This window comes from Conger conger, chromosome 17 (genome assembly GCF_963514075.1).
Source record: "Conger conger chromosome 17, fConCon1.1, whole genome shotgun sequence".
Classification (NCBI taxonomy): Eukaryota; Metazoa; Chordata; class Actinopteri; order Anguilliformes; family Congridae; genus Conger; species Conger conger.
Genome location: NC_083776.1, coordinates 11,989,173 through 12,005,304, shown reverse-complemented (window position 1 = coordinate 12,005,304; position 16,132 = coordinate 11,989,173). Strand labels below are relative to the sequence as shown.

The following is a 16,132-nucleotide window of genomic DNA, read 5'->3' as shown; positions in this document are numbered from 1 at the left end:
AAATCCACCAGCCCTGAGATGGTACCGTAAAATAGAGGTCAATGGAGAGGAGGCTGACATAAAGGGACTTTTTGTGCTGTGAGTAGATGGATTCAGGTCATTCTTTTTGCATTGGAGTTTGTTGTGAAATAGCATCAAGGATTTCACAGAATATTAAAAAGACCGTTGCATATTATTTCCACATGTTCTCGTTTCTATCATTTCTGTAAAAAAATGAATGCAATAACTTTCAATAAAGGATTTAATGTATTACATGAACAAAAAAAGCTCATTTTGTAGAATCTGGTTTTTTCCCCCAGAATTATTTCTGGGACAGTATATTCAATTTCTGTTGTATACACCGGACTTACTCACACAAAAAAACTCATTACTCTTGCCGATTTGTAATGCCTTCCCAAAATTCTGAATCAGAAATCGCTTAAACTGTTATAACTGCTTCAAGTCCATATTCTTATGAGCATGCTATTATCATATAATCTATGCTTATTTTTATGTATTGCCTTATGTGTTATGAATCGGTTCCTGCACAAAGTTTCTGTATGGGATATGTTGTTGCTGCTTTACCTACGCATTCAAAAAATATGAAGTCCTAAATAAAGGAAAATTAAATCAATTATATAATTATCTCTCTAATACTCACAGAAACTACACTGTGTTGCACTGCCAGTGTTGAATACTGCAAAGTTACATTGCCGTCACATGAAAATATGAATAAAAAAATGTATTCCCTTCATTCTCTCTTTCTGGTTCCCCTGGATGTTTCTCTTTCTCATTAATATTACTTCCCAATGGTCCCTAAATGCAGCAGCTGCTGACAAACTAGCCCAAAAATGTGCTGATGTCAACAAAAGATTTTTCAGAAAATTCAGCTCCAGCACTTTCTTTCATGCAAACCAGAGATGCTTGTGAGAACTGAATAATAATTAACATGGCTGAACTTGCCAAATTACTTTTAAAGAAAAAACACACTCTTGCATTTAATCGGTTTTGGACAAATTTTAATTCTCCTGCAGCCCTCTTCCTCTTTTTTTGCAGGTAAAATTTCAGGAGGAGGGGAGATCGGCTTACTGTGATTATAACCAAAAGGTTGCAGGTGTCATATTGAGATTGTAACCCTTTTAGCCCAAACTGTAAATCTGATATAAAGTGTTCAAATCGCACTGGATATAGCTGTCTGTCAAGCACATTTTAAAAAACTGTAACATGAACTGAGGTGACAGAGGAGCGATTCCCTTCTTTTGCTCTCCTTCCCTCCACCTGTCTCTTCTTCCTTCTTCTCTGGTTTTTGGCATGTCTGCGGCTTCTGTGCTGAGATATTAAGGTGAGTCACCAGAAGGGTCCTGTCACATCCTCAGCCCCAGACAGGTCTTATTCTGACAGGGACTCAGCCGTAAGATAATTGGCTGCCGGGTCAAAGACGACATGCCAGCCTCAACTCAGATGGTAATAGGTGAGTAGTCTGAGATCTCTGCACTCGCACTGAGATGTGTTTATTAAAGGGATGGGGCTCGTTGGTCACCTATATGTGGCTCCATCCTCAAGAAAAGAACCAAAGAAGCATCACAAAGAAGTTTGACTGGATGGGATCAGCCCTGGACGTGGCAAAACCAAAAGAACATTTGGGCCTTCACAAGCTGGCTGACTATTAAACCCAATTTGGTTTGCACTGTCACAGAGATGTTTTACAGGAAGAAGGAGAACTGGGAAAGACAAAGCTTGAACCTCCAAAAACCAGTAAAGTAAAACAAATGCGGGGGGAAAAAACTTCAACTGTGACAAGAAAAAGCTCCCAAGTCAAGAGACCTCCAAGGAGATGGGAACCAGGTTTATGAAAGAGCCCAGCTGCTAAAGTTTAATGGTATTTAGTTTAATGGGAGGTAATGAAGAACCTACAGAGCAATTAAGCATGGTGGTTGGACTTATTGTTGCCTAGGGTATTACAAAGACTAAAGACTTTAAAGATTTACAAGCAATTAAAAAGGACTGAATAGTGCTAAGTTTACACAGGCTGAATATTGTTGTCTACACAGGCTGAATAACGTTTTTTTTACACACGCGGAATATTACTGCTTTTACATGAGCTAAATATTTCTTTGTTAACACAGGCTACATATTTCTGGTAAAATAAAGCAGTTTTTCCCTATGGTGGAGCATTGCTACATTTTTATGCACCTCAACAGTAAGAGGGATGTGAAGGAGAAGAGGAGATTAAGAGGAAAAAGAGAGTGGTAAAAAACTGCGCTCAGATCAAAAGGCAGTTGCCGTCGTTCTTGTTTTCAGGGCTCAAATCTATCCATTCCTCTGACTTATCGATGACACTCTGTGGATTAATGTATTATTTTCAAAGATCATTTCTGTGAAACTGGGCCACTTTGAAGAAAGAAGAAAGGGGATACATACTTTCTGAGGCAGAGTCTGGAGGACTTGGGCTTTTAGCAGCTAACCCCTTTCAGAAATACATTTTGGCAATAGACTTTACATACTATATGCAATAGCCATCCATCCATCCATCCATTATCTGAACCCGCTTATCCTGATCAGGGTCGCAGGGGGGCTGGAGCCTATCCCAGCATACATTGGGCGAAAGGCAGGAATACACCCTGGACAGGTCGCCATCGCAGGGCACACGCAGGGCACACGCAGGGCACACGCAGGGCACACGCAGGGCACACACACCATTCACTCACACACTCTCACCTACGGGCAATTTAGACTCTCCAATCAGCCCAACCTGCATGTCTTTGGACTGTGGGAGGAAACCGGAGTACCCGGAGGAAACCCACGCAGACACAGGGAGAACATGCAAACTCCGCACAGAGAGGCCCCGGCCGACGGGGATTCGAACCCAGGACCTCCTTGCTGTGAGGCGGCAGTGCACCATCCGTGCCGCCTATATGCAATAGCGTATTTGTTTTATGGAAAATGTGTAGGCGTTTGTTCCTATCCTATGGTGTTTGTTAGTTGCTTGCAGTCATTTTGTTTTTGCATAGTAGTCTTCTCGATTTCATAATCCCAATTTCGAGAGTCATTTGACTCAGCACTCAGCTGTTGATCGGTGTAGGGCTATGTGGATCAGCTGTTGATCATTGTCTTGGGAACTGAGAGTTAATTGGTCATTGACAGCAGCTGTGATGCATTTTCTCTCATCCAATGAGGATGTGATGACACCCTTCCTGTTGGCATTAAAAGAGGCAGAAATGGTGCAACCTGGTTGATTTCTTACCTGACCATGCGCCTTATGGCAGTGGCTGTATTTTAACTAGGACTTTCTTGTTGACGTTTGTATAGTATTTGGTTGTTGGAGGATAAATTTAAAGAATTGGGATCCCTAGCTTTTCTAGGCATCTTGGTGTTCTATTTAAAGCACCCCTGCACTTCGGTGGCTAGCAGATCTAGATTGTCTAAACTGTTTTATATGATCAGTCTGTTTTTGTCTAAATGATTGTCTATCACTGCAGGCTATTTTGTTTATTAAGGCTAACTCAACTTCTACTGACACAATTCCTTGTCCTTCAATAGAACAGAAGAGATGGTAAATTAATGTGGGAAAGTGAAACAAATTTAGTTCATTGAAACTGAAGTGGTTCAGTCTGTTGATTGTATATTGAGAAGACATTTATTCATGAATGTATAATGAAGTGGCATTTGTTTAATGCATCATAATTTCTCTTATAAAGTTATTCATTTTCATTTTATGTGCTTACAACTAATACTCAGACTCATTCCTGGTCTGTTGGGGTTTGGGGATAATGGTGCCTCCACACACAAGCACACTGACACATCTGGATTTATTTCATGGTTTATTTTCCTTTGATTTTGACATTTGAAGGGCACTAGACAAGTTTATTGCTTTCTTTGACTTCTGCATCACTTTCCTGAATGAAAATATTTTCCAGGTTTTTCAGGGACAAATGTACCGTCTCTGTTCTTAATCACCATCCGTCCTATTTCTGAAACTTTCGACTCCTGCCCCATATTTCTAAGATTCAGTTCAGGTTGTGCATAATTCATGCACATCTTTATTGACAACATGATCCCTTTCCTTATGATTGAAGAGAAAAAAAATCTAATCATATCTCCTCATTCTCAGATCATTATCACAACAACAATGGCGTGGGTGCAGACAGACAAGGTTAGAGATTAAAAGCCTGAGGAAAACGAAAGGAACATTTCTGATGACAGAATCTGGAGGTGACGTGTAAATGGAGGTCACCTCCATCAGGCCCTGTCAGAATGTATTTGGGTTGTACGGGCAGTGATTCTGTTTAGCGAGGGAGGCAGAGGACTACTGACATGGACCTGGCAGGAAAGAGGTGTGGATCGACACACTGACAGGAAGACAGCTAGACTAGAGGGGAGGTGATGCTGGGGTGGGGAGCATGGTGGCAGTAATGAAGATTTCACCCACCCAGTCTGCACTATGCTTGCCTATTACGCTTTTGTGTGTATGTACTGTGCTATATATTTGGACAGGAAACCATATATTAATGCAGAACAAACCTACGGTAATCCATCCAATGAGAAAAGAGCAAGCGCTACCATTTTGTTTTCTTCTGCACAGTTCCTTGGGTTGATCCACTAGTGAAATATTGCAGGAGTGACCACAGGGCTGATGACAAGCTCCTAAGGTGCCACTGCACGCTTGCTATTTGTGAAAGAGTGTTTTGCACAGCATTCTGTGGTAAGCAACTGAGCCTATTAGACTCAGTATTCAGGTTCCTGAGGAGGCAAAATCAATTTGTCTGGCTGCCAATTACAGACAAATGTCTAAATGTGAGAAATACACACACGCTATTTACCCATTATCCCATAGCTTATTGATCCAAGATACCGGGTTGTCAATATGGTGACTGATTAAAGGCCTTTCTAGCCTGAATGCTGTTGTCATTTCCTGTGACAGAAGTAAGAATAAAGTGTTTTCTCTCTTCTGACAGATATCCAGAAAACAAAGTGCAGAGCAGCCACTTTTCTGCCTGTCACTTGACCAATGACCAATCACATTTGATTCTCGGTAGAACTTGGGCTGTGTCTGATATTTCACACTCTATACTGCATACTATTCGGTATATGTATACTATCATTCAGCATACATACTTGACTTTCGTATATGAGTTAAAAGTAAGATTTTTGGACATACTACATCATCAGAAAACACAACCGCTTTAGCCACACAGCACAGTGCATGTTGATGGCAGCAGTGACTTTGTGTAAGGAAAACTGGGAAAAGAAAATTGAAAATCAGCTGTGATGCAGGCGAAGCACGCCAAATGCAATTCAACTGCAAACATAATGTACGTCGCCTGATATTAATTTACAAACACAATGTGCATTAGCCGCTATCCACTTTACAGGCATAATGCATATCAACTACGATTCAATTATGCATATAAGCTGCAATTCAGTAACACGCGTTCATCAGCTATTCAATTACACACCGTGCACATTACTTGTTACTGCCTCATAATGGGCTTACCGGAGCACAAGCTGCGATTGCCTTTCGCAGTGTGTGGAGTGGGTTGTAAGGCAGGGTCTGTCTGGGCCTGACTATGGAGACCGTGGCAGAGCTGAAGCCAGGCTTTCTGAAACAAACAAAAGCAGCAGGACCTTGGCCAGAAATAGCCCACTCTCTCGGGCTCTGTGCAGAGAGTCACTGAGTCACTACTTCTCCACTCCTCGGCCAATACAAAGGCAGAAACCTGGAAGATCAAAACAGAAAATAAAGGGATAGGAAATGAAAAACTGCTCCCTGCAGTCCGCCGTGCTCGAAAGGCCATCCAATTCCTTCCTCATCTTTGTCTTCCTCCCGTACTTTAATTATCTCTGCACTTTCACTTCTTGAGACTGGGTCTGTAAACAGGGTTTCCCTGCTGACCGTGCCACTGCTGGTGCTTCACGCTCCCCTATCCTCTGTTAACCACAACTGGGCCAAAACGCTGAAATTACTCTTGTGGGTATTCTGCTTTCCATACAGTACACACTCAGCGAGAACTTTTTGGTATTTATTAGACTTCCTTTTTAGACTTATGTCTTCTGCTGCTGTAGCCTATCCACTTAGAGGTTTGACGCGTTGTGTGTTCAGAGATGCTCTTCTGCATAGTTATTGTCATGCTGGTTTGCATATATTGAGTCTCACATATTCACAAGCAGACACCGTCACAACCAATGACATGATGCCAGATGGCAGATTCAGCCAATGCAGTCAGAGCTGGCAGGATCACTGGGAGAAAACAAACTTCAGTCACCCAACCCATCAAAGGAGCTGGTTTTAAGCTTGGCCTGGAGATTTAGCACCAAGGCAGTGAAGCTGATCACTTTTCACGCTCTTCTCTGTCCTTCAGGAAGCCCCAGGTTCTCTATGAATTCAATTATATTTCAATGTGAAATAATACGTCTCCTGTATGGTTGCAGAGAGAATCAGACTGGTGGGGCTCTGGGACTACTTCTGGGAGCTAGCCTTGCAGGTCTTGGTTTATAGTCCCAGGGCAGGCTCAGTATTGGTTTATTTTTCTGGGGGGGACGGGGGTTAGTTCAGCTGCAGAGCTGCATGGTAAACACCGTGAATAGGGCGACTGCAGTCTTGAATATGTGCAGGGTTATATAACTTAGAATTCAGTACATCTTCCTGCAGCTGGATTTACATCCCGCATCAGGCCTTCAAGCCACAACCCTGGCTTGGTGACAGTGGTCTGAATCAGTGGGTTACCGGGCAACTGGAGAGGATGAAAGACAGGTCTCTGTAGACAATGCAACTTCTACAGTACTGTAAACTGTAAACGTCTTCAGTGACACAGACGCTAATAATGAAAAAAAAAAAATGAAATCAAATAATTTACTATAAAGAGCAGAGAAGAGTTGGACAACACCACATAAATATTTGTTGTGACCCAAAAAACATCTAAGACCAAATTTAGAAAAAAATAAAAAAAATGTATCTACAGTGCCTAAGACTTTTGCCTGGGTTCCTCCTGGGAAAAAAATATTTACACTCCAAATCAAAAGAACAGAACCAAGCTACAGTATAGATGGTGGAATAGATGAACTAATGGAAATTTAAGCTTGTTTGGTCTTTATGTGATTTGAAACAGTCACCTGACTACATAGTCCAACCGTGGTGACCTCAATCAGCAGGGACTCAGTATCACTGCTGTAAAGTGCAACAATGATTCACTTCCCCTGAGACTTTCATGACCCACTAAATATGACATCACACACCCTCTGTGATTGATTCCAGCTAAGTGGGATGAGAGGCGATCGTGTAATTGGCTCTCCACTGGAGCCTGGGGTCGAGGCTCTCTTGAACCTCAGAGTCTTAACACCAGGAACAGCACCATTATTAGGCCATAGAACTAAACAGGGTCCACCCAGTCCAGTAGGAAAATGAAACAGAGAAATGGAGTCAAATTGGATAAAATAGAAAAATCCTAAATCAAGCTGGTTTTAGCTGGTGTACCTGACTGGTCGAGCTGGTGTAGCAGTTCTTTCCCTTGGTTGATTACAAGTTAGTTTTTGATTTACGTAGATGTGCAAGATGTGTGTGGATACTGAAAGGGAGATTTATTGTAAATATGGTACAATCCATTTGCATTTAGACAGTGACAACATTTTTCTTGTTTTGGGTCTGAACTCCAGCACATTGGATTTTACGAGGTTAAAATGCAGACCGTCAGCTTTGAATTGAGGGAATTTACATACATCCATATCCAGCTCTTGCAAGGACCTGTCCTACATGGCCTCTTTAACAAGTCAGTGTTCAGTTGTTGCTAATTGTTTCATTGCATGGTTTGTAGCGGGCAGATGCCATACTGTAGGTGTAGACAGTTGCACATCTGACTGCAGTCTAATATGACTTATGTAGGAAAATCCTTGGAGTGCACAGCCTTGCTTTCCTCTTCAGCCTTAATGGTGTAACAGTTCTGTGAAGCCTGTTTTTACCCCTTTATACATGGTAAATGGTAAATGGTTGGCATTTATATAGCCCGGGCGGGGGATCGAACCGGCAACCCTCCGACTGCCAGACGACTGCTATTACTGCCTGAGCCATGTCGCCCCTCCTTACATCTACCCCTCCTTGTCTGTGTTAGAACAGTTTTTCTGAGTGCTTTGTATGAATACAGTACCTGAGGGCTTTACCACATAACCCAATAGAACTCCAATGAGGAGAGTGTAACTCATTCATGCTGATCAAGCACCCCCTCTAGTGGACATAACTGTGAAGTGCACATTCAACTGAAAACAGGACACTTTTTAGGGTGTACTTTCATTCTTTATAAATGCAAAACTACTGGGGAACCTCCAATTTATGGGTGTTAAGTAAGTAGTCTATTTATATAGCACCTTTCACAAGCAAAATATGGATAAAACACAACCAGACCCTGCTTTGTATGTGATGACAAGAACCTTAAACTCAACTCTAAATGACAGGACGCCAGTGCAAAGAAGCCAAAAGTGATATGACACTTAAGCTTTCTGGGGAAAAAATAAGAACCTGTTTTATCGGCATTCAGCTGCAGGAAATTGTTTGCCATCCAACCCTTAACGGTATCTAAACAATCATGCCAACTTGTCAGGTTTATCGGGCTTGAAGGAGAGGTGTAATTGAATGTCATCTGCATAACAGTGATGAGAAATACCTTTTAAAGTGACTAATCTGCCCAAGGGGGAGCACGTATAATGTGAACAGAAGAGGACCCAAAACTGAACCTTGGTGCCCACCATTGGACAGTGCAATAGATACATACAGAAGTGCTTTTTCATCTGTTGCTATGCCAGTGCTAATCGACTTTTTTTAAACCAATTTTAACCAGTCTAGCACTACACTGTGTCTCACAGCTTCCTATTTTTCAGGGGCTTTTATGAACTCTGTCTCTGCCTGTTACTTAACCCCTCATGAAGCGACGCAACAGTGATGGAACATCCTCTTAACCGTCTTAACTCTGTCCACCAGCATTCAGTGCCACACTACGCCACAGGAAACACTTCTTATCCGTAGCGCAACCACAGGCATGTTGCGACATGAAGATGAGCGAAGTTGACTTTTTGGCTTTATTTGAGTCATTGCGTTGTGGCCAGACATCCCGTTTTCAGTCATCAGAGCACACTTCCCCTTCAATGCACTTATCAGGATGGTTACACAACTCACGGATCAACATTTCTATTCTCAATACGAAACATAATGGACTGGAATTCATCCCCCTCTTGATCATTTGACACTTATAGAGTAGCTGAGTTATTAGATACCACATATGGATAGGGGACAAATATTTGTATTTAATCTACAGTATGAATGCCGATTCAACAGACGTTAGTGTAAAAAAAAAGAAAAAAGAAAGGGTTCACTGTGGTGGGTGCAGCGGTTAGCTTAATCTGCGCGCACACACACACACATACACACACATACCCAAGCTTAAACACAAACATACATCCTTCTTCTTTTCTCTTCTGCTTAGTAATGCAGCAGTGCAGTGTAGTGTGGTAGTTAATTAGGGAGCGGGTACAATGGTGAAGGGCTCTGGTTCTGTGGGACTCACACACCAGTGTGTGCCTATATGGATTTTATTTTTCTGCCACATGATTTCAGCTGAAGGTAAGCATTACTGGGCATTATTTGAGCGAATCGCAAAATCTAACAAAAATAATGCTTGTCATATCATTATTCTTAGTTTACTATGTCTTACGAATAATATAATTCAGTAATCAGGGCCATCAGCCATGGTATGCAAAATCTGTATAAATTTCTGTTTCTGTTCAGCATTCAAACAGATATTCATACTGTACTTTAAAATGCTCTAAATCTATACTCTCATATCTTATTATAAGAGTACATGTGTGTGGTTAGTGTCTCTTATGAAGCAAGCCACCATTAATGGTCTCATTGGTCTGTGAGTAGGTGAGAAATGAGACGTTAATGAACACGATTGCGCCAGCGACTTCCCCATTTTGTTTTGTTTTGTTTTATTTACACAGTTTTGAAAAGCAGTATCTATTTCACGGAGGACAAATGGAAAACACAAATTGTGCAAGCTCCTGCACTGACCAATGGGACTGAATTCAGCTGGGAGTGGAAGCCACACCACGGTGGGCAGAATAGCACGCAGCTAGCGACAGTGACAATGCCTTCACAACGGTTTTCATGGAAACGGGCATGTGCATTTTGGAAAGAGGCTCCTTTTGATCTTGGCATGTACAAAGTATTCCTGAATGCCGGGGTTTTCTCTTTCAAACAAACAAAACCAGCGGTGGCTCTGCTTGCGCGATTTGAGGTCTTTGCAGTGAGACGTAAGTTTTTTGGAGTTTTTTTGTTTAGTTTTTGTTTGTTTTTTGGTGGTGATGGTAGGTTGGAAGTTTTTTTATTCATTATTGACCATATTTATTTGACATAAATGTACACTCACTGAGCAATTTATTAAGTCGACCTGTACACCAGCTTGTTAATGCAAATATTTAATCAGCCAATGTGGCAGCAATGAATTCATAAAAACAAGCAGACGTGGTCAAAAGGTTCAGCTGTTTTTCAGAACAAATGCCAGAATGGGGAAGAAATGTGATCTAAGTGACGTTGACCATGGAATGGTGGTTGGTGTCAGACAGTGTGGTTTGAATATCTCAAAAACGGCTGATCTGCTGGGATTTTCACACACAACAGTCTCTAGAGTTTTCAGAAAATGGAGTGAAAAACAAAAAACATCCAGTGATGAGCGGTTCTGTGGTCAGAAATGTGTTGTTAATGAGAGAGATCAGAGGAGAAGGACCAGACAGGTGAAAGCTGACAGGAAGGCAACAGTAACACAACAGTGGTATGCAGAAGAGCATCTCTGAACACACACCCCATCAAACCTCTAAGTGGACTTTTGTCTAAAAAATAAGTCTAACAAGTACTTAATAAAGTGCTCACTGAGTGTTTGTAAGTTATGGTATAATATCGACAATGCAATTTTGGAGCTCAGAACAGTCATAGAAATATTGTATTCTGTCAATGAAAATAAACTTACTGAACATTTATTAATACTGTTGCATACAGAACCATATTTTCAAGGACGTGGGGGAATCTGATTGATTTATGGAGGCATGCCCTGTTTGTTTTTCCTGCTTATTCCGTTTCTACAGTCAGCCCATTTCCAGAAGTCCAAGTGGGCCTTGATGTGAGCAGTAGATGTGAGATCTCCCGTCTTCCAAAGTCTGTCATACTGCAGTGGGAGAGGAAAGGAGATCCCAGAGTGAACACCACGCGGCTCTACAACAACAGCGCTTACATCATCATCCACAACGCCAATCTGCAGTGCAATGGGGAGTACACCTGCTCTGTGAGGAAGGACAATGGAAGGCTTATAGTTCATGCTATCAGCACATTAAGAGTCACTAAATGTAAGTGTCTGGCATGTTTTTGAGGGTGAAACTCTGGATTTTTTTGACCGGAAGGAAGTCTATTGATATTCACTGTATTCACTGAGAATCACACCAGAATTTTACAAAAGATGAAAAATGGTTGCTGTAGTCTTCATTGCTATTATAATTTACCAGCGCATAGTATGGTTGAATATTTGTAATTCATTAGAAAAAAAGATGATCATGTGAAAATATACAGGTGTGTGTGTGTGTGTGTGTGTGTGTGTGTGTGTGTGTGTGCATGTGTGAGTGTGTGTGAGTGTATGTGCGTAAACAGCAAAGCTTTCATAAGACAGGGGTTGAATACAATACTATGGAAGGCAGCGCCTGATTCAGGTGTTCCTGTTGTTTTGGTGTTTGGCCAGACACATACGGAAAACACAGCACTCTCTACAGAAGTAGCTACAACAGCAATGAAGTAGAGCTGACCTGTCAGAGCACGAGAGAATACCAGACAGCCAAGTGGTCATGGGAACAACCTGCAAAGGCACTGGAAACACTGGCTTCAGCTGACAAGGACAAGTCTGTTCAAATCGAGCGGAAGACTGATCGACGCAGGTTCTCGTTTTCAGCTTTCAATGGAAAGCACTTCTCCCTGCGCATTGCTCCAGTGATGTTTGAAGACAGTGGGCTATACACCTGTCATTTTGAACATTACAATTTTGCACAGGTGACTCTGGTAAATATTCAGGGTAAGATTTAAATGTTAGATTTTAAGTCATTTAAATTCAGGTCAATGTATCTGAATAAATAAATACGTTATAAACATAGTTACATATTTATATTCATTGAGGGAATTGAGGTTGCTGCTTTTAAAGTAATGCAAAAATTCACAAATTAAGAATCTGTATCCATTGCTTACTTAAATAATCGATTCATGATATGATACAATAGCCTAGCCTTATTTAAAAAAAGGCAAATCTCATTTTGTAGCTATCATTTGTCAATTAAGTAGATAACCAATCATTAAAACTTGGTGTGTTCACTTCATTTTGTGACCTACCATCTTTCCTGTCTACTTTGTTGCAACTGGTATTTCTAGTGGCATTAGTGACTGCAGTTTTTTAAATCAATGAATGGCTTTTGACTGCATCAGTGATGAGTGGGGACTCAGTAAGGAGCAGTCGTGTGTGCTGCCTTCAGTTTCTCACCCCTGTGGTTGACTGGTTCTCAGTCTCAGTGGAACCCCCTGGTGGCGTGTTCAGGCATGAGCCAGCGGTGCTGACCTGCGAGGTCTCGGATGTGACTGAGAGGCTGACCCTGGTCTGGCTGAGGATGGAGGGGCACAGAGGTGTTCTGGTCAAACAGGAGGTCCTGGAGATGAGCGAATCTGTGGGCAGCCTGAGTCTGACCCTGCCTGGGCTGACTGGAGATCAGCTGCACTGGGAGTGTGCCGTCTTCACAGAGAGCATGCTCAGAGCACGGGCCCCTGTGCACCTCACTCTGCAAGCAGGTAAAACTGTGCACAGGTACACATACCAACACACACACACAGGCTCCACCCACCATCACAGATACACACACACACAGGCTCCACCCACCATCACAGATACACACACACACACACACACACACAGGCTCCACCCACCATCACAGATACACACACACACAGGCTCCACCCACCATCACAGATACACACACACACAGGCTCCACCCACCATCACTGATACACGCACACACACACACACACACACACACACAGGCTCCACCCACCATCACAGATACACACACACACAGGCTCCACCCACCATCACAGATACACACACACACACACAAGCTCCATTCACCATCACAGATACACACACACACACACACACACACACACACACACAGGCTCCACCCACCATCACAGATACACACACACACACACACACACACACACACACAAGCTCCACCCACCATCACAGATACACACACACACACACACACAGGCTCCACCCACCATCACAGATACACACACACACACACACACACAGGCTCCACCCACCATCCCAGATACACACACACACAGGCTCCACCCACCATCACTGATACACACACACACACACACACACACACACAGGCTCCACCCACCATCACAGATACACACACACACACACACACACACACAAGCTCCATTCACCATCACAGATACACACACACACACACACACACGAGCTCCATCCACCATCACAGATACACACACACACACACACAGGCTCCACCCACCATCCCAGATACACACACACACACACAAGCTCCATCCACCATCCAAGATACACACACACACACACACACACAAGCTTCACCCACCACCACAGATACACACACTTTGGAAGCAGTGATGTCATGCATGCCTGTGTTTCTCTAAAGGGAACATGGCCTTGATCGTGGCGGTGTGTGTTGGTGTCGCGATGCTGACCAGTGCACTGCTGCTTTTTTACTACAGGAGGAGAACAGCTGCAGGTACTGTACACACACACACACACACACACACACACACACGTGCATGCACGTACACCATACATGCCACACATCACACACACACACACACACACACCATGCACTAACCATACACTCACCCCTCACACAATCCGCACACATCACCCCACACACTCAACCCACAGACACACACACAATTCCCACACCCCCCCCCCCACACACACACACACACTCCGCCTCCTACCTGTTCCTACTGCATGGCCACACCACCACCCAACCAAGCATCCCATCGCCTTTTTGCGACCTGTGATTACTCATCTCTCTGTCAATCACAGCTCTGGGTGCTTCACCAGGAACAGGGAACGACACCAGCATCCCATTGGATGCCATCTCCTCTGAAGTCACAGACCTACTGGATAAGGGAGGTAGGATTGGCCGTTCCAAGAAAGTGCACTGTGCACAAATCTGAATCCTTTTCATCTGATTAAAGTTTCAAAGAGGCATAAGATTTTGTCAGAAGTAAGATTAAATACTACCAACCTCCTGCAGCTGCTGTGTGCTGAACTGTGACTAAATTTCTTCTGCCTGACAATCCCAATGCAGATAAAGCAGTTGGAACAGAGGTCCTGTATTCCTCAGTTATACTGGGAGTTCCCAGCTCAGGTAAATATCTGCCATATTAAGTATGAGTTATTATAATTTTTGTATTTAAAATGTGTTAATTTGTTTATTTATTTTTTCAATTTTGGAACGGTTAATTGTCTGCATCGCGTACATGTGTAGACCCTACAGACGAGTATAGACAAAGTGCAGTAAAGTTCCACTCTGATGTCCCCAGTTGCTGCTTTCCACACAACAGACTACAGCTAAGCTTTTATAGAGTGGAGGTGGAGGAGGACCTTTCATATGCAGCTTTGAACAGAACCCAACCGACTAGCAAGGCTCACGAGATAGCCATGCACACAGAACACTATTCCGCTGAACCTGACAAAACAAAGAGAAAAATACTGATTAAAAAGTTCAGCCGATTGATATTGGTAACAGGGACAGTTATAGACTGATATAGAGAGATTAAACAGAGGGAAAGAATGTGTGGGAAAAGATTTTCCTTTTCTTGTTAACAAACACATAGACATAATAGTTTTAATACCAAAAAAAAAAGAAGAATATTTGTATTGGTGGGCAGAACCAGGTGGCGTGAATGTAGTTATCCAAGGTGTTGAGATTAATTTGTTTATTGGTGATTCACCCCTGCAGATCAGAGGAAAAGGTTCCCTGCAACAGCCTCTGTAAGTACTATACTCTGACATAACAAACTACATACATTATGTATGCATAGGTAATATAAACTCATCATAGGACATATGTTATCTTGTGTGTGCTTGCATAGACAGTGGGTCATGGAATGAGTTGCAGGTTCACGATTAGTTAATATCGGGGAAGTAATATTACCAAATACGCTCACCCTTTATTCCAGCTAAAGTGCACCTGCTGAATCATGCTGATGCTTTTGTGTGACTCTGTTTCCAGGAAAGACAGAGTGAAAATGTGGTGTATTCAGTCTTCAACATAACATAAGGCCCGAGTCTGCCTTCCCCATTTCAACAGTTCAAAGACCGGACTGTATCTCAGTCTTCAGCGTTCTATTACACTTGTAAATATTTCATAAATGTTATAATCCAATTAAAAAAGTGTAAAATGTTTCATTTGTGAATGTATATTTTCAGTGAAATGTGTAATAGTGTAATACGTCCTCTGTAAATACTGTATACAAGTAATTCTTTTTTCCAAAGTATTACATTTTTTCAATGGATTTTAAACATATATTCACCTTTTTTATTAATTTCATACAAAGTGTAACTTAATAAACTAATAAAGTGACATCCAAAATAGGTGTGTCTCTTCAGTGTGTGATTCCCAGACAGAGGGCCAGAATGCACCGATGAGCCACAGGGGAGATGGAAATGGGCCACCAGAGATTGGCAAAAACAATCCATTGTGTACCAGCCTGGTACTCTTTCATTCACATTCACATCAGTCAAATTAGTCACAAGTAGGTTTCCAGATACTTTAAAAGTTTAATCCATATTTATATTACATTCAGCTATCAGAATTTATCACCCAGCATGACCAACAGCATGGAGTAAATCTGCTGGGGTCAGCTAATGGAAAACAATATTTTTTACCATGGTTTTGAGAACTACTTTTCTCCTCCTGTTCAAGTGAATTAATTGTTTTACATTGGCCAGCAGGTGGCAGTATAGAATAGAGGATAAGCAATGAAAAACTGAAACAAAGAAAAAGAACCGATGAAATACTTTATGAAACT

At 42.2% G+C, this 16,132-nt stretch overlaps 1 protein-coding gene across 4 annotated transcripts; it reads left to right on the top strand.

The window, feature by feature from the left end:
• Positions 1–9,434: 9,434 nt before the first annotated feature.
• LOC133116988 (uncharacterized) lies at positions 9,435–15,695 on the top strand. Of its 4 annotated transcripts, none has more exons than XM_061227031.1 (10): positions 9,435–9,583; positions 9,964–10,275; positions 11,104–11,361; positions 11,748–12,061; positions 12,526–12,835; positions 13,735–13,827; positions 14,139–14,228; positions 14,407–14,466; positions 15,061–15,092; positions 15,334–15,695. In XM_061227031.1, exons 1-10 carry the CDS (start codon positions 9,496–9,498, stop codon positions 15,379–15,381), a joined length of 1,605 nt encoding a protein of 534 aa, XP_061083015.1. In that variant the 5' UTR covers positions 9,435–9,495; the 3' UTR covers positions 15,382–15,695. The 4 variants fall into 4 exon arrangements, with proteins under 4 accessions (XP_061083015.1, XP_061083016.1, XP_061083018.1 ...); XM_061227032.1 differs by having other exon boundaries at positions 11,748–12,074; positions 12,557–12,835; XM_061227034.1 differs by lacking the exon at positions 13,735–13,827.
• The last annotated feature ends 437 nt before the right edge of the window (positions 15,696–16,132 follow it).